This window comes from Anser cygnoides, chromosome 2, assembly GCF_040182565.1.
Source record: "Anser cygnoides isolate HZ-2024a breed goose chromosome 2, Taihu_goose_T2T_genome, whole genome shotgun sequence".
In the NCBI taxonomy this organism is placed as follows: domain Eukaryota; kingdom Metazoa; phylum Chordata; class Aves; order Anseriformes; family Anatidae; genus Anser; species Anser cygnoides.
Genome location: NC_089874.1, coordinates 46,907,664 through 46,928,392, shown reverse-complemented (window position 1 = coordinate 46,928,392; position 20,729 = coordinate 46,907,664). Strand labels below are relative to the sequence as shown.

At 37.9% G+C, this 20,729-nt stretch overlaps 1 protein-coding gene and 1 long non-coding RNA gene across 7 annotated transcripts in view; one reads left to right on the top strand and one right to left on the bottom strand.

Annotated features, from left to right (window-relative positions):
* The window catches only part of LARS2 (leucyl-tRNA synthetase 2, mitochondrial), a 106,001-nt gene that overhangs the window by 52,471 nt on the left and 32,801 nt on the right, over positions 1–20,729 (top strand). For all 5 annotated transcript variants that reach the window (XM_066992003.1, XM_066992001.1, XM_066992000.1 and 2 more), the window contains 5 exons: positions 3,600–3,704; positions 6,743–6,858; positions 8,362–8,645; positions 11,935–12,033; positions 15,341–15,478. In XM_066992003.1, coding sequence (XP_066848104.1) covers positions 3,600–3,704; positions 6,743–6,858; positions 8,362–8,645; positions 11,935–12,033; positions 15,341–15,478 — 742 coding nt within the window. The remainder of the gene's footprint in view (positions 1–3,599; positions 3,705–6,742; positions 6,859–8,361; positions 8,646–11,934; positions 12,034–15,340; positions 15,479–20,729) is intronic.
* LOC136790055 (uncharacterized) lies at positions 863–11,965 on the bottom strand. Of its 2 annotated transcripts, XR_010829251.1 has the most exons (5): positions 11,903–11,965; positions 10,153–10,335; positions 5,854–5,934; positions 3,772–3,885; positions 863–987 (listed from the first exon to the last, which is right to left on the bottom strand). It is a non-coding gene; the product is annotated as an uncharacterized lncRNA (long non-coding RNA). The 2 variants fall into 2 exon arrangements; XR_010829252.1 differs by lacking the exon at positions 10,153–10,335 and having other exon boundaries at positions 11,903–11,963.

Sequence of the window (20,729 nt, the reverse complement as noted above, 5' to 3'; positions counted from 1 at the left end):
GTGATATTTTTCTCATTCTGCACTTCGTTGTAAAAGAGTATCAATTTTCAAGAATGATCTTCAAAAAATGTGTGTCCAGCTAGGCATGAACTGTTCCTGTTAAGAAGGAACATTTCCTTTTGATCCTTTGTATATGTCAAAAAGTATCATACCAGCCTGTCCTGACTTCAGATACAGTAACAGCAATTACGTTAGAATTTTTGCCTTTTATAATGGCTGTAAAACTTCACATATATCAAAGTATTGGAACAGGTTCTTGTTTCCTCATATAATAGAAATGAATACTCAAACTCTGACTTACGTGAGCCCATTGGCCACATAGCCATTACCACTATATGGTAATTTGTCATTAGCACAGAGTGTGGAACCAGCTCTTGCACTAACAGTCATTTTCCTCTCGCAGGGAACATAAAGAGGACAACAGATAGTTAATAATTAATACATAGCAAAGTGGATCATCAATATATAGCAAAATAATACTCTGACATGGAGATCCTCATTTAATACAAGATTCTAATGGAGTAAATTCAGAGTAGCCTTATGGTAGGTCCTGGCCTGTACAGAGAATACAAATAAGTGGTAATTTTTTTCTTTAATTAGTGTTAATTGGTTTCTTAAAGGTTCCTACCATGCACTCTGTCTGTACTCTACATCCTTGGTTTGACATTTTTTGTTGTTCAGAAAATGTAAAAATCACAAGAGTAAATACAAAGTATATTGAATATGTTATGTTTCCACCTCAGGCTCGTGTTCAATATTTATTCTTTTCTAAAATGTGGCTAAAATCTGGTTTCATTGTCTACATAACATCCAATGTCAACAGCAAATGAAGCAGGAATCTTGTGGGAAATAGTTGTGGTTGCAAAGAATCTGCTTTATTTTGAGGTGTTTCATTTCTATAACCTTAATAACATTTGCTTGGTAGCAGGAAAAATGGAGCTTGAATGTGTGGAGCATGTAGAGTCCTTGTCTCAGAGCTGAGCAAAGCTTGGAGAATTTTTGTTAAGGAATAAAGGAACAAGTTTTTAATTCATACAATTCAGAAAAACAAAGCACTAACCACAGAAATGCACTTTCGTGTGCATTCATGTATGTGCCTGAATCTTTGTTGAATCTTTGTGCTTTAAGCCAAACCACACAACTGCAAAACTTGTTTTTAGAGTGGACAGCAGTATATTTTTGATATTAGTTTTACATGGAAATATTTGAAAGTCTTTTTTTTGTTTCTGTTAACAGTAAACTTCACCTTTTGGTTGAGCTACATTAAGAAACTTTCAGATTAATGACAGCAATAAAACATTCAAAAAGAGGCTTTAAAGTGGAAACAGTTCCAGAATCATAACTCTACTATTGCTACTTGTAAATGTACTTACATATATACTTCAGTTGAACTTGGCTGATATTTTGTACTGTTCCCTGAGCACTTCAAAGGCACAGATTGATATTTTCCAAAGAAGAGAACATAAAAGAGTTCTTACATGGACTTTCAGGTTTGCATTTCAGACATGTTATTTAATAAGGGTCAACAATGGCATTGAAGTCAAAAGAAACGTAAGATGGCCTTGAATAGACCATATTTCCATCATTAACTAGATCAAAAATAAATAAATAAATCATCAATAACATTATAAAATAATTTCTTTTTATTGTTATTGTTTTCTTTGCAACCGGTGCAGTTTTGTAACTCCCTTTCTTCACCGTGTTCTAATTTAGATAATTAAGATGGTATGTATTTATTCAAGGGAGAAAAAAGGATGTAGTATGGCAAAGTAACTTAAAGTTCTTATAGCTGTACTCTTAGAGTAAAGCTCTGTATTTTATCAGAGCTATATGTCTATATTATATCAGAGCTATTATCATTTAAATAGAAGTGAGCAACCAGTTTTCAGGCATTCTTTTTTTTTTGCCTAGAAAAATTTATGTTAATCTAGAATCTGGTAAGTCTTCTTCTAAGTCACCTTCTAAGTGTTGTATGTCTGAGATTTGACCCTTATATTGTTCATTAGCTCATTATAATACCAGACATACATTGTTTTACATTTGTAACTGTAGTATCATTTCTTTACAGCTATTATAATAATGATGTGAGCAAAAGAAAGAGCATCTTCATAAGCTGGAGAATTACTATTTTGGGTTCCAGCATAAAATCAAAATTATTGCTGGGTGGGAGAGAGGTTATTTTTAAAAACTGTCTGCCCTACCCACTCTGCTTCCTGTTCACAAGGCTTTTTTCTTAGTTGCTTTTAAAAAGTGAGATTATTCATTTTGTATCTTTTTTTAAATAGAGGAAGAAAGCTAAGTGCAATGGTTTGAACAGGAGAAATTTTCTCTAGAATATGTGTATCTCAGAGACCTGAAATTTGAAAAAGTAGTAAAGTAAATAAGTATATAGTTTGTTTTTAAAAGGCTGATGAGGTAAAGTAGCCCTGTTCTTTAGAATGCTGTTATTTTATTTAAGGCAGACTTTATGTAAGCCTCAGACTCTCCACAGCTTTCCACAAAGGTGGGCGAAAGGAAACTCTCAGTGGTCTGTATTATAATTATCATATGGAGAGTCATATTCCTGAAACACTGATTTGGTACCTCATCCGTGCAAAATAAGAATAAATTTCATCTACTGTATGTGAGTCTCTAAAAATAGGTCTTAAAAATGGAGGCCTTTTATACTTTCACTGACCACTGAAGGTCCCAAGATCCTATTTATCAAGGGCAGGCACTGTACTGCAAAACCTTTGACTAAATAAGTTTGCTTTCTTTACTGCTGCATCGCATGATATGCAGTGTTAATGCACATGACTGAGTTTCAAAAGCATCAGTTCTTTACATAGTAGTTTGGAAGCTGCTTTTAGCTTTAAAAGCACTAAAAAATATCAAGAAACAGGTCCAAATTGAGATCTGGATTTTGAATCTTCAAAACTCGGGATGTACAAGTTAGATTTTCTTCTTACCAGGACACCAAAGTAACACAGTCAATTTCAGTTTATCACGGTCCTCATCCTTGATTTTCTTCCTCTGACTCCCCTTTCCTGTGAACATTTGGTTCCAAGATATTTTCTGTAGGCCAATCTCTAATATCAACATGAATATTCTGTTTGGAAGTCAATTGGTTATTTAGATTTTCTTTTTACATTGGTCAGTGATGCATAGTCCTTCTATAAGAAAGCAAGTCATAAGCATAGTATATAAGCTTCCCTTCAGATTCATCTAAATAACTGAATGTTCTGCTTAATTTTGGAATAATGTTTGTGTGTATGTAATGTCTGTGAGTATGTATTAGAGTCAATTCATACAAGTTTGCAGCAAGCCTGCATTTTGATCAAGGATTTTTTTTTATTGTAGTCCACATCTTACTCAGGTTTTATTCAAGTGTTTGTTATAAAAATGTTTTCTAGTCATGAAAATTTATCAGTCATGTCAGACTTACCGAGGATTTTAATACCTGTGAACATTTTAGAAATGTGATTACGTTTTTTATCTTTCTTATTTAAACAAAATTGTAATATAAATTTAATGTATAAGATGAACTGAGTTTTAACAGTAAGTAATGTTCTTAGCGTATCTTCTGTCATATTTTACTTATTGTGATCATTTGTTTTCAGACTCACTCACTTCAGTGACAGCTGTGAATTTGCTTACCAATCAAGAGATTCCCATAGTAATCTCAGCAACAACAACTTTTGAGAATTTTCTTGATACTAAAATAGGTATGTGACAATTATCGTGGAAGTAGAGTAGTATAGTTTTCAGCTGCTGTGTTGGAGCACCAGATACTTTTGTGATAAATCTTTGATCATTGCAGTTCCCTTCTGGACTTTGGAACTCTGTTCTTCATTACTGTTCTTCATTAATGAAGAAGGAAGGGAAAAGTAGCTACGTAGAATCTGTCTGGGGGAGAGATTTACAGGATGATGCATTTTAATGGAAATATTATAAAATTAGTTCATTTAATGAGCTAAATATGAGGATCTGCATATCTCAAGAGGATTGATTACCTACAGTGCATGCGTATTTGGCTCTTACCATCCTTAATCAAAACAGAACTGTACCATTGTTTGACAAAAACATCTTGCAAATAACTGACTTTTTTTTATATGCTTACATAGATGATATGCATAGTTAAAGAGAAATGTTTCAGACAGGTTTAGGTTTCCCCCAGTAAAGATCCAAAATTTCCAAGTTTGACTTTTATCTGATATTTGTGTTGAGATAGGAAACTAATTCAGAGTAGGCAGTAACCCTGTTCAGGTAGTCTTGGACACTTGTCTTACACCCTTTAGCTCTAAAGAAAGTATTCCCATAAGTTTAGGCCCCTAATTTAGGACTGAGGAGGTTCCATAAACAGAGGAGGAAGGACGTTGCTAGTGGATAATCTGAATCATCTGAAATGGGCTTCTGTTCTCAAAGCTGTCCCATGAAGCAGCCTATCTTGCTCCTTTCCTGCACAGGGAGCCTAGCGCTTCAACCTGGGCAGGTAGGTACATACATGATGTGGCAGTCCTTCTAAGTAAAAAATTGAAATTGCACTAACTTTTAATAGTTATGTCCATCTTTTTTCTGCAAGCTTTATCTTCATCAATAGTACACACCAAGCTTTTTGTTTACTGTTTTTGCTGTGGTTTCATCTTAGCTGAAATAAACAGGCAACGTTCTGTGCTAGTACTAACGGGGTATGATTCTTTCCTACCTCTTCACACACACACACACACCCTGCCATTGCACTACCCTCCTTATTCCTTAACTCCCATTTGTTTTCTCCCATTTGTTTTTACTTCTTTCCCACTCTGCAGCTGCTACGACATCCTCTACACCACTGCCAGTGGTGGCTTTTCCTGCACAGCAACTGAAGTGAATAAAACTAGCTGACTGTGGAGAACTACTTAGGTGCCTGTGCCATGCTACTAAATGCTGCTTTTACTGAGAAGGTTGTGCAAAAGTATCTTGGATGACCCTCATAAGGCTGATTGAAATTATCCACTTAGGCTGTATACTTTCCTTATTACATGCCCGCATCTTACGCTTTAGAAGTGAATCTGTTTTTGAAAACCAGAACCTCCCCTTGTGTAAGAGAAGCCAAATAATTGAGATACCTAATCTTATTTTTCATTAAAAGCTTCCAGCTTGTTAACTGGCATGTACCTTGGCCTTATGTCTGTTGGAAGTATCCCAGATCTTCCCAGGAAGTTCTGGGTGCCAGCTGTTGAGCTTTGTGAAAGTACTTTATAGCAACATCTTTTCAACAGAAGGAAGACCAAAAAGTGGGGTCCTCTTTTTTCCATTTGTAGAACATATTGTGAAGCCACCTGTTGTAGACTGCAGGGCTCTTTGACGAATTAAGATTCAGACTTTACACTATAATTGAGCCCTTAAATTGCGAGAGCTTACATCTGCTGAAAAGATTAAATAGTGATTTTGTATTTTGTTAGTTAGGAAGTTACTTGTCATAGGGGAGTTTTGCTTGGTTTTCTTTAGTTTTCTGCTTCTGAATTTCCACGTATTGACAGAGTTTATGAATTTTCCTTAGCAGGCAATTCACTGTTTTCAAAGATGCTTGTTAAGCTGGTTTTGAATAAAGTAGTTTGTGTATTAATAATTTGAATGTGTTTAGCAATATTTTGAGAGTTATTACAATTTTCACCAACCTGATGTTTGCATTGAATTTTTTGGAATAGGCTTCTTTACCTTTTAAAGATGACAGTCGTTGTGCAAGATCGTTCAAAATATTAAACAAATTATCACCAAGAGGAAAAAATATGCAGTAGGATGTATCTCAGTGTGGAAATAATACATCTGATACTAACAGATTTATTCTGAAGTAACATAGAGATAATAAAGTTAAGAAATTCCTTAACGTACCATGAAAGGTAGACCTCCAAATCAGGAAAAAATTTGTCTTTTAAAATACATGCAGCAAAATCAGAGGGAAAACGTCATCATCTATCAATATGAATGAGAAATATTTAAAGATAACATGTCATTTTGTGATGCTGGTAAATTGCTATAATAAAAAGAAGTTTTATGTGAGTTAGAGAAACTCATGTTCAAATTGTAAGACTGTCCCCTGAATAAGAAGATGGAAAGAAAAGATTGCACCAGGGGCCTTAAATACCGTGACTTCTAGGAATTACTTTAACAGTGGTCGGAAGTGCTCTCATTAGCTATATTCTGAGTAGAAAACTGATGTTACTCAAATTGTTTCCCTGAGATAAACAAATCTTGTCTTTCGTAATAAGTTAAAGGATAGTAATGTTGGGGACTATTGATTTATGGTACATTTTAATAAGCTATGAAATCAGAAAGAGATTAAATGTACTATTGAAACAAGAGGACTGTTTAACCTGTTTGTTTCGTATTTTTGTCATGTTAGCAAATTGAATTTAATTTTTTATTACTTAAGTACATATTTATGTTATATATAATCATTATGATTGTATTTAAAATGTATTATTTGTCTAAATTGTATAGCTTTATTTTTAGGCTTTTTCTAAACCATCTCATTTTCAGCTTATTCTGAGGTAAGACATTGATTAACATTTAGTTTACTGAGAAAATATGTCTAAAATTACTGCTGCTTGAATTTCACTGCTTAAAGAACAGGAAAACATTTTTTATTTTTCTTACATTTTTAAACCCTTTTGGACAAACATAAATTGTTAAAAAGAGCGTTTCATAGAAATAAAAAGTTTTATCCCCAAACTGGTGATTGATATCCATGTTAGTCAATAGCATATTTTTTTTTCCCTAGGAATTCCTAGTACTAGTGCAGAAGATGCTGCAATAGCTAAGAATCTGGGCATTTCTTTCACTGAAGTCATTGAAACATTGCCAAATGGTTTGGAGAAAGTCATTAATTCTGGAGAGGTGGGTATGCAAGTATGGAGTTCTTTCTAACTTACAGTAACAATGCAAGCTGTTTTCGTGAGCATCCCAAATACTTTGCCTGATTAAAAGGATTTTTTTTTATTTTTTTAAAATATTTTTAAGACTCAAAGTGGGTGTATGCAACCAAATTTTTGAGAGGAATTTAATCATAAAAGCACAGAATCACAGAATGGTTTAGGTTGGAAAACACCATAAATAGCACCTAGTTCCAACGACCCTGCCGTGGGCAGGGACACCTCCCACAGGACCAGGTTGCCCAAAGCCCCATCCAGCCTGGCCTTGAGCACCTACAGGAATGGGGCATCCACAGCTTCTCTGGCAACCTGCACCAGTGCTTCACCACCCTCACAGTGAAGAATTTCTTCTGAATATCTAATGTAAATCTACCCCTTTTTAGCCTAAAGCCATTACCACTTGTCCTCTCACTACACTCCGAGTCCCCCTCCAACTTTCCTGTAGTTCCCCTTTAGGTACTAGAAGGCCACTGTAAGGTTTCCCTGCAGCCTTCTCTTCTCCAGCCTGAACAACCCCAAATCTCTCAGCCTCTTTTCATAGCAGAGGTGCCCTCTGATTACCCACGTAGCCCTCCTCTGGGCCAACAGGTCCATGTCCTTCTTATGGTGGGGGTCCCAAGCTGCACACAGTGCTCCAGGTGGGCTCTCACAAGAGTAGAACAGAGCAGAAGAATCACCTCCCTTGACCTTCTGTAGCAATAAAATGATTTTTTTTCCTTTTGTGCATGAGTGGAAGATGCAGAATTGGTCTCAGTTTTATAATAGAAACTGAATAACTGATCCCATGTTAAAAGCTGGTTCTTATTTTTCATCATCTGAATAGATTTTTAAGCTAAACACTTTTCCTGTGTATTAATTGAAATGTGGTGTAAGCTTTCTGGTAACATACCTGCATGAAGTGATATGGAAATCTTATTTTAAATCAAGTGTATATGGTGTTATAGCTCTTGAAAAGATGCATTTGGTAGAATATGCACTTTGCGTCTACTCTTACATGAAAGGTAGGGTCTAAATGGTTAAGATGTATGTGAAAGTAAAAAATAGAATAACCCAAAATGAATACAGAAGAAAGAAAGATGGTTTACCATTCACATTTCCTCAGTCTCCACCTTGTGTTGGTGAAATTTTGGAAGTTTCAGCATAAAGCTGTTGATTAAGATATCAGCAGAAAATGCGAAGAGTTGCCAATAAAGGCTGAAGGGGTCTGCAGAGCTCTTTCCTAGCATATTTCTTTTTGGGGCATCAAGAACATTGTCATTTGAACAAGAGGGTTTAAATGAATCAAGTAACTGGTATGTGAATAGCCTCTTGGATAGGAAGATGTTAAGAAATGGGAAGGGGAAGATTATACGAGGCTCCTAAACATTGTCTCTCTGAAACCGCATTTGTGAATTTTTGTGTGTTCTTGCATTTTCCCTGATAGAAAGTATGAATTTTTCTTTCTTCTGATTCTTTTTTTTCTAATCAGTTCACAGGAATGACTCGGCAGGAGGCTTTAAAAGCTCTTACCCAGCAGGCCAAAAATAAAGGAATAGGTGGAGACCTAACGAGTGACAAATTAAGAGACTGGTTAATATCTCGACAGCGGTACTGGGGAACACCTATTCCTGTCATTCACTGTCAGACATGTGGCACTGTCCCTGTGCCTTTTGAAGATTTACCTGTGGTGCTGCCTAGTGTAACCACTTTCACAGGGAAGGGAGCTTCACCTTTAGAAACTGTTCCAGAATGGGTGAACTGTGCCTGTCCAAGGTAAGAAAATGTAGCATTTACTGCAGGCTGAGAGAGATCAATTTTGTACTTGCATGTTCTGTGTGCTCTTTCCATAAGTGTTGACAACTGACCACTCAGAGACAGGACACTATTCCATCAGGATATTTAGTCTGACCCAATGTAGGGTTTTTTTTGTTTGTTTTGTTTTGTTTTGTTTTTCATTATATACTCCATAAAACTCCTTATTTGCAATACAGACATCCACTGCTGCTGCTTCATAAACAAGCTGAAGCAAAGCTCACTGATCTGAAGTTGGAGGAAAGAAAACAGGGAAAATGGAATTATTTCCTCACTGCCCTCCCTTTCTTAACAGTATTTTTCACTTTATTTACTGCAAGAGTTTTCATTACTTTTCACCAGCAGTGTTCATACAAAGCTTATGATGTTTACTGAAATATTTCCTTTTGGTAAGGAAACTCATTGTGTTCATTTTCTAAACCATAGTCCAACAATAAAGTGTTGCCTCAGCTATATTATTCTTTATCGTGAAGAATCACATTCAGTGTACATTTCAGATGACAGCATTATAGTTCAGATTGAAGGAGATAGTAAGTATATGCATCTTGTCAATGTTGCAATCTTTATTGTTAGTAGCTCAGCTGTTAAAAAAATGAAACAGCTCAAATTAAGTAGCAAGAGATGAGTCATGAAAATCAGGTGTCTGATCTTGGGGACTGCTTAGATACTGTGTACTCTGGAGTGTGCGTACAGGTTCTGCAGAAAGAACTGGTAGAAAGTGAGTTATCCCAGAGAAGTTTTTCATCAGCAGTGTAATGCAATACTGCTGCTAACAGACTGACTAAATGGGAGGTACATTGTCAGGCTGCCAGGCAAGAGAACCAGACATAAAAATGGACATAGGGCTCTCATTGACAATGCAGCAGTTTTGTAACAAGCCACTTTATTTTAACATTTCCAGGATAGAATATCAGTGTGGTTTTCATTTCTAATTAGGTAGTTTAGGCAAAGCAGTTCTGTGGTTCTCTGGAAACATGTATTTTGATCTTTGTTGATAACATATTTTAAATAAAACACACATTTACTTTCATGTTTCTGCCTAGAAAATTTCTTCTCAGATATGCCTATTTAAATTACATGTAGTAACATATTTTAAAGTGTGATGCTTGCTAAGATCTTCAGGTTTAGTAAAGTCCACAGGAATGCTCTGGTCTAAAATTGCTAATTTTAACTGACATTTTTTTCTGATTTTATTGAAAGCTACTGTCTACAATCCTGGCTTCTTACTGACCTTAATTCAGAAATAATTTTATTGCTTACTGTGCAACAATGTACTTTTGATGTATATGAAATCGTTATTTTTTCCGTATAGTTGTGGCTGACGTACTTTAAAGTTAATCAAGGGCATTTGTTTAATCAGAAATAATGGCATACAGGATCTGTTCTTAGCTTAGAACATGAGAGTTTGCTGAAAATAACTTTTTTATTATTATTATCACATTTATTTGGCTTTTTTATTTTCACTTACTTGATATTGTCTTCAATATTGATCATCCATATGTCTGCTACAATTTCAAATCCTTTGAGCTATTGCCTTCGTGTGCATAGTCTTCCTACCCCCCATTTTTCCTTGCTCTGAAAAGTTATGTCATTCCTTCCTTTAGTCCTGCTCTCCCATAATGAGCTTTTTTTCATTAGTTGCATTTAATATCTAGAATTAATAAGGAAAGCAAGATGGAAAGATATGAAGGTCTGTGAGTACTCAGATTTGAGCTACAATAATGTTAGCAATCATAAATGGAAAGAGATGCCTAAGTTATTCATTGTTATACAAGTTCAGGTAATTGTGTTAGTTGTCTGAATATCGTCTAATCAAATTACAGTATTGTGCCTGTTACATAAATTTTGAAAGATGTTCATGCTGTCCGTGTTAGCGAGCCATGTCCATTTAGAGTACGAGCAACAGCAGAGGCATGAAGCAGATATAATTATGGTTCAATGACTATAAAGTATTCTTGCTTTTCAATGTTTCTGTATAATGCAGTTTTATGTTGGCCAAGTTTGCTTATATGTGAAATTTAATAAAATGGTTATTCTGTATTAAAAACAAAACAAATACAAAGAAGTAAAATTCCTGTGCTACATTATTCCTGTTGAAAGAAAAGCTTGCTGATAGAGATGGATGTGGGGCAGAGACAGAGTGAAGGAAAATGCTAAACCTGTGATATTCTCATAAACTTGCCTTGGCAAGCCAAGCTGAAGCATCAGGCAGACAGGCAGGTACATGTTGCACATCAACCATCAAGCTCGATCACAGACTAAGAACACAGCTCGAAAAAATTAAATAGCAAAAGCCCATGTATTAAGTAAATTTATTACATGCATACATGCATGTAACTTAGCATGCATTTATAAATTGTGTCCATTTGATACATATAGCTGGTGATACTTATTATATATATTATACACAAGCTTGTGACAGGTTGCAAAGTCTTACTTTAGAGAAATTGCATTGTTTTCGCAGTAAAGGTTTTAAAGAGTGATCTATTACAACAAATGTAAATTTATTAATTGTAATTTTCGACTCCTACAAATAAATAATTTGTTTGGGAGAAATTAGAGGAAAATAACCCAAGCTTCTAAAATGTCATTTAAAACTATTTCTCAGTGCTGCCAGTGTAACTCCTAGCAAAAAATCGATTCTCAGTAATTACAAATTAAAATTGTGCTGCAAGTTTTAGAAGAGATTTGATACATCTCAGTGAAAGTTGAAACTGAACTAAGTTCATTTTCTTCCTAGAGATTATAAATGGAATCTGCAAAGACCTTTTTGTAAAAAGAATCAGTGAGGGGCAAACACCTGCTCCTTCTGTTGAGTGTTTATAAAATGATTTGTTTGCTGCTACCTAGCAAGTGTGATATATATTCAGTACCCGCTAACTTTAAGGCGAAGTATGCTTGTCTATGCTCTAAAGCTTGCTTAGTCTTTTTTTTTAATGACATGTCTAAAAAAATCCAGGAACATGTGCTTGAGAAGGCTGTCTTGTACTGTGCAGTCTTCTGCTATTGCTTTATATTACGGCTGTTCTGGCTCTTTTTTGGTTTGTATTTTGTTTCGTTTGGGACAGAGGGGAAAGGAGAGATGGTGTTATTACTCACATTAGACTTTTTCTGAACATATCACTTTTCAAGGTGTTTAGACTCTTTCAGTTTTAAATCTAAACTTCTTCATGGCCACTGTGTACATGTTTATTCTTTTTGCCAAGCTTGTCACTTACCTAAAATGTTCTTATGTGTCTCTCTGGCTCAGGTGTAAGTCAGCAGCAAGGCGAGAAATTGATACCATGGATACATTTGTTGATTCTGCTTGGTATTACCTGAGATACACTGACCCTCACAACACTGACAGGTAAGGTCCAGATGCAGGGCCATCTGTTGGGCAAGCCTACTTTACAGAGTAGAAGGGAAGAAAGAAGGAGGAAAGAGGCCAGATATGCTGGTGCTTCTAGCTTAACTGCTTTTGCAGAAGTCAGTTTAAACCTATGTGCTAACCTGATTTTGTGTCTGCTCTATGCCTGAGAGGTGCACAGGGTTGACTAGGAATTGCTTCAAAACTGTGGCATTTGGTTGTTCCCGTGCCAGGAAACGTACAAGAGCAGTACATGTAGACAGTGTTGTGTAAGTGCAGGAGCTACGAGGGAAGGGGCAGAGTTTGCATGAAAGGGCATTATAAGGCCAGGGCATAGTGGGAATGTTCAGCTGAGAAGCTAAAGATAGTTGTTAGTGAAGGATGCTGTCAAGAATGACAGCCTACCGTGACTCTCTCTGAGATTGTGGTAATTTGCTTTGAGCGTACCCTCCTTGGTAATATACTGAGTATTTTGATGTGTAGACAGATAGCACTTTTCCACTGGGAAGAGAAGGAATAGTATGGTGTAACATCCAGCTGTGAAGAATTACACCTTAATTTCTTTTCTTCAGAGTTCCAGTAAGTCTGGCTACTTCGTCATGCGCAAACGCAAATTGAAGTGGTATCAGAGCAAGCTTCTGCTGTGTATTATTACTTTGACTAAATTCATAATTAATAAAAAGAGATTTTTCATGTGTTGTGTGTTAGTGGATGCAGCATGAGGAGTATGGGAAGATTGTTGTAGTTATTTAGCCATTTATCTGCTTCGTAGTCTGCCTGTATTAGCACTGCTGATAATGCCTGGAGGTGTTGTCACACCAGCATTAAATCAGCCTGCACGGAGACTGACTCAGCTGTCCAAAAGCATTTCACATACACTGGCCAAATTAGATTGCCACCTACAGTCACTGGATGGATGGCCATTACCATTTCTTGAATATTTTGAGAGCCATTCGGTAGGACAGTATGATGGCAGCAAATTTGAGGAATATTTTTCATGTCAGTCGGTTATTGCACAGATAAACGGAAAATGTCCAGTAAATGGCTTCTGTCATCCTGATAACTTATGGGAGATAATGAGCTTCATGTTGGTGAATGAGTCTGGTAGGATATATTTTTTTATTATTGACATTTCCATTTTAGTATTCTTGATGTCCATGTAAAGTGTCTTCATGTATATGGAGCACGCACGCTTTGAGAAGGTCACATCAAGAATGCCATTCAGGTGTCTGTTTTGGCTGCTTGATTTTATGTGAGATATGGGTAAAATACGCAAGTATTTTTTCTTGCTCCTTTTTACAAAGAGGATTTAGTGGAACAGTACTACTATGTAGTCTAATTAAGATAAAAAGAGTTGCATTTTTGATATTGATACCGCATATAAGGATATTTGGGGATTTATTGTTTATTTATTTATTTATTGCCCTGAACAATGTCTGGGTGCATGCTACATACCAAGTGATTTAAGTATAGCTGGGCCAGTTATTTTTTATATTGGCAGCACACATCCAGTTAATCCATCAGTTAAACTGAAGAAAACCCTTCTGTGAACACTTTTGTTTCACATTAATTATTTTCTAGTGACAGTGTGAATTCACTGTTAATAATATTATTTAAGTGACATGGATTGCTTTCTCTCTGGTGACAATTTGAAATATTAAGAGGGACTTTGACTTTCCCTGATGAAGATGAAATAGTCATATGCAACATTCAGCTGTCAAAGTAACAGCTTGGTGTAGCTGAATATGTTTTATATTGAAATGAAAGTATTTGTATGGATTTCTGTACTAGATCTCTACTTCCGTTTTATGTATTTATTAATTTCTGAGCTACATATACTTAAACCTTTATTTCTGTAAGTCATTTCATAAAACCAGAATTTGGGAGAAGTACGCTGTTGATCTTGGAACCCTGTGAAGAGCACTAAGTTTTGACTTGTTCCACTGAAGACATGAATTTCACATCCATGATTTTCTTCTGGGCTGATTGAACTGTGAGGAAAGAAGTGTTGCTATCACACAAAAAAAAAAAAAGTTACAGATGGAATAATTAAACAAGCTGACAAACAAATAAGTTTGTTAGAATGGAGCTATAAAGCATACATCAAAGAAGGACATACATGCAGATAGAATTTTGTGGACAGGAGCCCATTACAGCAGACATACAAGTATTTAATGAAGCAGCAAGCAATGCTAAGAAACGATGCAGAAAATATACTATAAACTACCACCAACATTTACTGTAAATTCACAGAGCATCCTCCAGTTTGAGGACGATGACCTATCTGACTTCAGAATGTTTTGCAGCGTTATGATAAGCTGCTACATTGCCCTCTAATGGCAACAATGCAAACCTCTGATTTAAAAAAAAAGCATCTAAGTGGGCATAGGATCATAGAATCATTAAGGTTGGAAAAGACCTCCAAGATCATCTGCTTCAACCATCTTTCAATCCATCTTTTGAAGTATGAGGTATTATTTTCAGTAATGAACACAGTGTGAAACTGAAACACAATTTACCCTCTTATTGAGTATTAATTATATTAACTATATATATAAATGTAATATATGTTGATATGAGAGACTTTATTTGTATCTGTTCTGAATTTAAGATATTGGCCGTGACATTTTACTGCAAAATATAAGTAAGACATAATAATAAGATGATGAACAACAAAATGGTTTTGTGAAAGTTAGAATTAAGAAAGGTGACTTTGGAGTTAGAAACTAAATTATAATTGTTTTAAAATAGCACGTTAAAAACACCAGCTTTTTTCTTCTTTGCCTTTTGGACAGAAAATTATGCTCAGATCTAGCTCTACAATTTTTTTTTTAATTTTGTTTTTTTTTTTTTGCATATTATCTCAGTATTATCTTCTGAAAGAAATGTAGAATTGAACTTAAGTGCATGTCTTTTGTCTTTCATGGTAATATATTTTTATGTAAAACTTGGTATTGGTAAATAGTGAAAAATCTAAAGGCTAGCCACAGGGTGTTTATGAAAAAAGTTCTATAGAGCAAACAAGTATTTTCATCACTTTCTGAGGTGACATGAAATCTGAGTTGAACATATAAAATATATGAAAATACTGTTTTTGTTGAGCCGTTTCTCAGTGATTATTTTTTTCTATATGATTTAAAAAGCTTACCACTCCTTAAAAAAATAGAAAGATATGATAGCAAAATTAAAGTTTTATTGTGCATGTGTAGCTCTCATTAAATAGTTTTGTCCAGTCAAATATGATGAGCTACTTTAGAAGAGCTGATCTTTGTTCTTCACATTGTATTTTTCCTATTTTTTTTTTCAGGCCATTTAATAGTGACTTGGCTAACTACTGGATGCCTGTGGATTTGTACATTGGAGGAAAGGAGCATGCAGTTATGCACTTATTCTATGCTAGGTTTTTCAGCCATTTTTGCTATGACCTAAAGATGACCAAACACAAGTAAGCCTTATATATTTCTATAAAAATCTTTCAGATTTCATTTGTCTAGCAGGAATGTTATGGAACATTGTTATGATGATAGAACATTCAGGCCTGAATTTTTCTGCTCATCAGTCTTGGCTAAATACTTGGTTTCTTACAGTCTGTTACATTTTCTGTATGTATGCATACATAGCATTTTTATTTACTACATGGGTATTAACTGGCTCAGAGCAAGTGATAAAATGTTGCTGTAGATTTTCAGCCTGCAAAAGGTTACATAAACTAGTAACTTCAGGCATTCTGAGTAATGCTGTTATTTCAAATTATTTAACTTCCTGCACAGTAATACCATTAATTCCAATGGAACCATGTAGATGTATAAAACTAAGCACTCCTGTAATTCACTGCAGTTTTGGAGCTGAACAGTGCAAAATACTTCTTGATAATCAAAAGCAATATATTTTTTTCTGCCGTTAATTTATTTTTATTCTGTTACTTTCATGTAATAACTTTTAACTACTCTTGTTACTGATGCTGTTGTAGCCCAGCTTATTATCCCTTGTATTGGTTAGGGGTAAAGCTTGAGGCAGGAAGGTGAGTCATTTGTTGTTCTATTCTTTGTTCTGTCAGGTTCCCAGCTTGATGACCCAATTTCCACTGAAATTCTGCCCTTTTGTACCTTAAAATGCCATCCCAGGAATGCCTCTACTGAGAGGATGCTAGTGGCAGAACAGTGAAACATTCACCTGTATTCTGTCCTGTTCTCCCGTCAGCAGAGATGTTTGAATACATTAAGTCAGAATGAGTGATCCCATAAGAATAACTGCTTAGTAATTTCTCAGCTGGCAACTCCTATGCATTCATTCTTTACTAGTATGCACTCCCCAAACTTGATGTAAAACCTACATACATGACATTGAACTATCTTAAATGTAGTGGTTTTGCTACCATACTTAAATTTAAGTAGCTGTACGCCAGAAAAGGACGGAGTAGTTAATGGGGCCAGTGGAATATTTCCCTGAGTTATTTCATAATCATGGGATGAAAAGAGCGATTCTGTTTTCATTACTCATTCTTGCATGCAAAATAATTTACAGTGCAAGATGTATTTGAAATTGTGGATATGGATGATTTCTGTACCTGTGGTTCACCCTGTTGCCTCCAGATTGCTTAGCTGCAGCAGGAAGACTGCTCCTTCCTTGACAGAATGGGCCTCTGAAAGCTGATCCTTTCTGTCATAGGCACTATTTCTTTTAGAAGAGAAATTCAGAGCTTTATCCTGCAAGCAATTTCAGGCTTGACAATGCTACAAAATGCTTTACAATGCTGATCTGTCAGCCATCTAGTGGAGTTGTAACACAGCAGCAAAAAGAGTTCTGCTAGTCAAATTCTTCTACCTCCCTAAACAACATTAACTGTGGTAGCTGAAGTACTGTTACTGTAAACTGAAACCACAAGGAAGGGGAGATTTGCTTGCAAAGTAAGTGGTCCTCCACTCTGGTGTACAAAAAATTAAGAGGATTGGAAAGAGGACAGTTTGGCTAATAAGGTGCTTCCTGAGTGACCTCAAGCACTAAAAAAAAAAAAAGCACACAGAGAGTGGAAGTGGGAATAGGCTACCCCTGGAAGACTGCAGAAGCATTGACTGGGTAGGCAGGGTGCAATTAGGGTAAGCCAAAGCTCATCTAGAATTGAAACTCCTGAAGAAGGTGAAGGCAGTAAGAAGGACTTCGACAGAAACATTGACAGGAACATCAAGGAAAATGTTGGCCTGATACAAAATCAGACAAATAGCGTAGTAACAAAGGATAATCATTGCCAAAGCCTTTGTTGTCAATGTCTGTGCTTAGTAGGAGAGTTTGGGGGAGAGGGATACTACCCAAAGTAAGGTAGGATTGAGTTAGGGATCAGTTAAGGAAATCAGACACCTACAGGTTCATGGGACCAAGTGGGATGTATCCAGGGGTGCTGAAGGAGCTGGCCTTTACCACTGCAGGCTGCTCCCTATTGTACTCACTACACTCCATGACAAAGAGTCCCTCCCCGGCTTTCCTGTAGTTCCCCTTTAGGTACTGGAAGGCTGCTCTAAGGTGTCCCTGCAGCCTTATAAAAAAATTCATGTGGCCAAAGCACACCTAGAGTTGAAGCTGGCTGTGTCTGTGAGAGAAAATAAAAAGGGCTTTTTCAAATATGTGAATGGAAAAAGGAGAACTAAAGAATACATAGGGCCGCTCCTTGATAGGGAAGGTCTCCTCACAGACAATGACATAGGCAAAGCAGAGACGCTTAACGCCTTCTTTGCCTCTGTCTTCAATGCCGATGATGGGCTTCGGGACCCAGGGTGCCCTGAGCTAGAGGACCGGGACGGTGGGGATGACAAACTCCCAACCGACCCTGAACGTGTGCGGGATTTGCTACTCCACCTGGATCCCTACAAGTCCATGGGTCCGGATGGGATTCATCCCCGGGTGCTGAAAGAGCTGGCGGACGTCATCGCGGAACCTCTCTCAATTATTTTTCAACGATCCTGGGAATTTGGAGAGGTCCCGGTAGACTGGAAGCTGGCAAATGTTGTGCCGATTTACAAGAAGGGTCAGAAAGAAGACCCTAGCAATTACAGGCCTGTCAGTCTCACGTCAGTGCCTGGTAAAATCATGGAGAAGATGGTTCTCGAACTTATTGAGGCTCACCTGGGGGACAAAGCAGTCATTGGTCCCAGCCAGCATGGGTTTGTGAAGGGCAGGTCCTGCCTAACTAACCTGATTTCCTTTTATGATAAGATCACCCGTATGATGGACCAAGGGAAACCAGCTGATGTGATTTTTTTGGACTTCAGCAAGGCTTTTGACACGGTTTCCCATAGGATCCTACTGGACAAAATGTCCACCATACAGCTAAATAAAAACATCATACGATGGGTGAGCAATTGGCTAACGGGCAGGGCCCAAAGGGTTATGGTAAATGGGGCTGCGTCAGGCTGGCGGGCGGTCACCAGTGGGGTCCCTCAAGGCTCCATTTTAGGGCCGGTACTTTTCAATATTTTTATAAACGATCTGGATGTAGGAATAGAAGGTATTTTGAGCAAGTTTGCTGATGACACCAAACTTGGAGGAGTTGTGGACTCGAATGAGGGTGGAAAGGCCTTGCAGAGGGATCTGGATAGGTTGGAGAGCTGGGCGATCACCAACCGCATGAAGTTCAATAAGAGCAAGTGCCGGGTCCTGCATCTGGGACAGGGAAACCCTGGCTGCACGTACAGACTGGGCGATGAGACGCTGGAGAGCAGCCTAGAAGAGAGGGATCTGGGGGTCGTGGTAGACAGCAAGTTGAATATGAGCCAGCAGTGTGCCCTGGCGGCCAGGAGGGCCAACCGTGTCCTGGGGTGCATCAAGCACGGCATCGCTAGTAGGTCAAGGGAGGTGATTGTCCCGCTCTACTCTGCGCTGGTGCGGCCTCACCTCGAGTACTGTGTGCAGTTCTGGGCACCACAGTATAAAAAGGACATGAAACTGTTGGAGAGTGTCCAGAGGAGGGCTACGAAGATGGTGAAAGGCCTGGAGGGGAAGACGTACGAGGAACGGCTGAGGTCACTGGGCCTGTTCAGCCTGGAGAAGAGGAGGCTGAGGGGAGACCTCATCACAGTCTACAACTTCCTCGTAAGGGGGTGTCGAGAGGCAGGAGACCTTTTCTCCATTAACACCAGTGACAGGACCCGCGGGAACGGGGTTAAGCTGAGGCAGGGGAAATTTAGGCTCGACATCAGGAGGGGGTTCTTCACAGAGAGGGTGGTTGCACACTGGAACAGGCTCCCCAGGGAAGTGGTCACTGCACCGAGCCTGTCTGAATTTAAGAAGAGATTGGACTGTGCACTTAGTCACATGGTCTGAACTTTTGGGCAGACCTGTGCGGTATCAAGAGTTGGACTTGATGATCCTTAAGGGTCCCTTCCAACTCAGGATATTCTATGATTCTATGATTCTATGATTCTCTTCTCCAGGCTGAACAACCCCAACTCCCTCAGCCTGTCTGTTCCAGCCCCTTTATCATCTTTGTGGCCCTCCTCCAGACTAGTTCTAATACTTCCATGTTCTCCTTGTAGTCTGTCTGGGAAGATAGGCTCAAAGGGTCAGTGGTTCAAAGTCTTGACTGGTAATTATTTACAAGTGGTATTCCTCAGGTGTCATTGCTGAGGCTAATTTTATTTAACATCTTCATCAACAACACAGACAATGCAACAAAATTTGCTCTCCGCAGGTTCTTTGATCACAGAACACTGAGAGTAGTGGCAACAGGAATCTCATGAAGTTCAGCAAAGGCAAATGTAGAGTCCTGTACACAGAACAGATTACATATGGAAACAGCAGGGACTGGGACAATTATGTAGGAAGGTGCACTAGAGAGACATGTTTTAGGGGTCCTGGTGAACACCAAGTTGGATGTGAGTCAGCAGTAGGCATGGGAGCATACTGCATTGCGTTAGCAAAAGCATGTCCTGCTCATTGCTCAGGAAGTTACATCTGGAATGTCGTGTCCTCTTTTGAGGCCTCAAGTGTGAGGAACATTATCAAACAGAAGAGGGTCCAGCGGTAGGGCACAAAGGTGATTGGGAACTAGCACATGTAGCATACAAAGAGAGGCTGAGGGAGCTGGGCATGTTCACCCTGGAGAAGAGGAGGCTGAGGAGGGAATCTAGTTGCAGTCTGCTGCTACCTAAAAGCGGATTATAGAGAAGACAGAACGAGACATGTACAGAGAAATGAAAAGAGGTAACAGTCAGTCTGCAGCAAGGTCCAGCTGCATAGACAGAAAAAATGTGACAGTGAAGGAGGTCAGACACTGGAACGGATTGACCAGAGAGGTTGCAAGATCTCCGTCATTGGATATTTTCAAAACTCTTCTGGATGGGCCCTGAGAAACCTGTTCTAACTTTGAAGTTAGGTCTGCTGTGAGCAGAGTTGGATCAAATGACTTCCAAAGTTCCATTCCAACCTATGTGATTCTGTAGCTCTATTAATTTGGAATGTGCTTTGTTCACATTCTGCTGTGACAGAACAACAGCACCAAAGCTGTGCAGTGCAGACTGGTCTAAACATGGGAAATTTCAGAGGAAGACTCTAACTTCAATGAAAAAAATGCACAAGAAGCACTGACTATGTCTAGTGACAACAGCAGAGAAAATCAAAATTGCTTTCTGTAGGAGTAGTTTGAAAGACTGTGGAGAATCCCTTTGAGGTCACGTAGAAACTCAAGAACTTGCACACATGGAGAT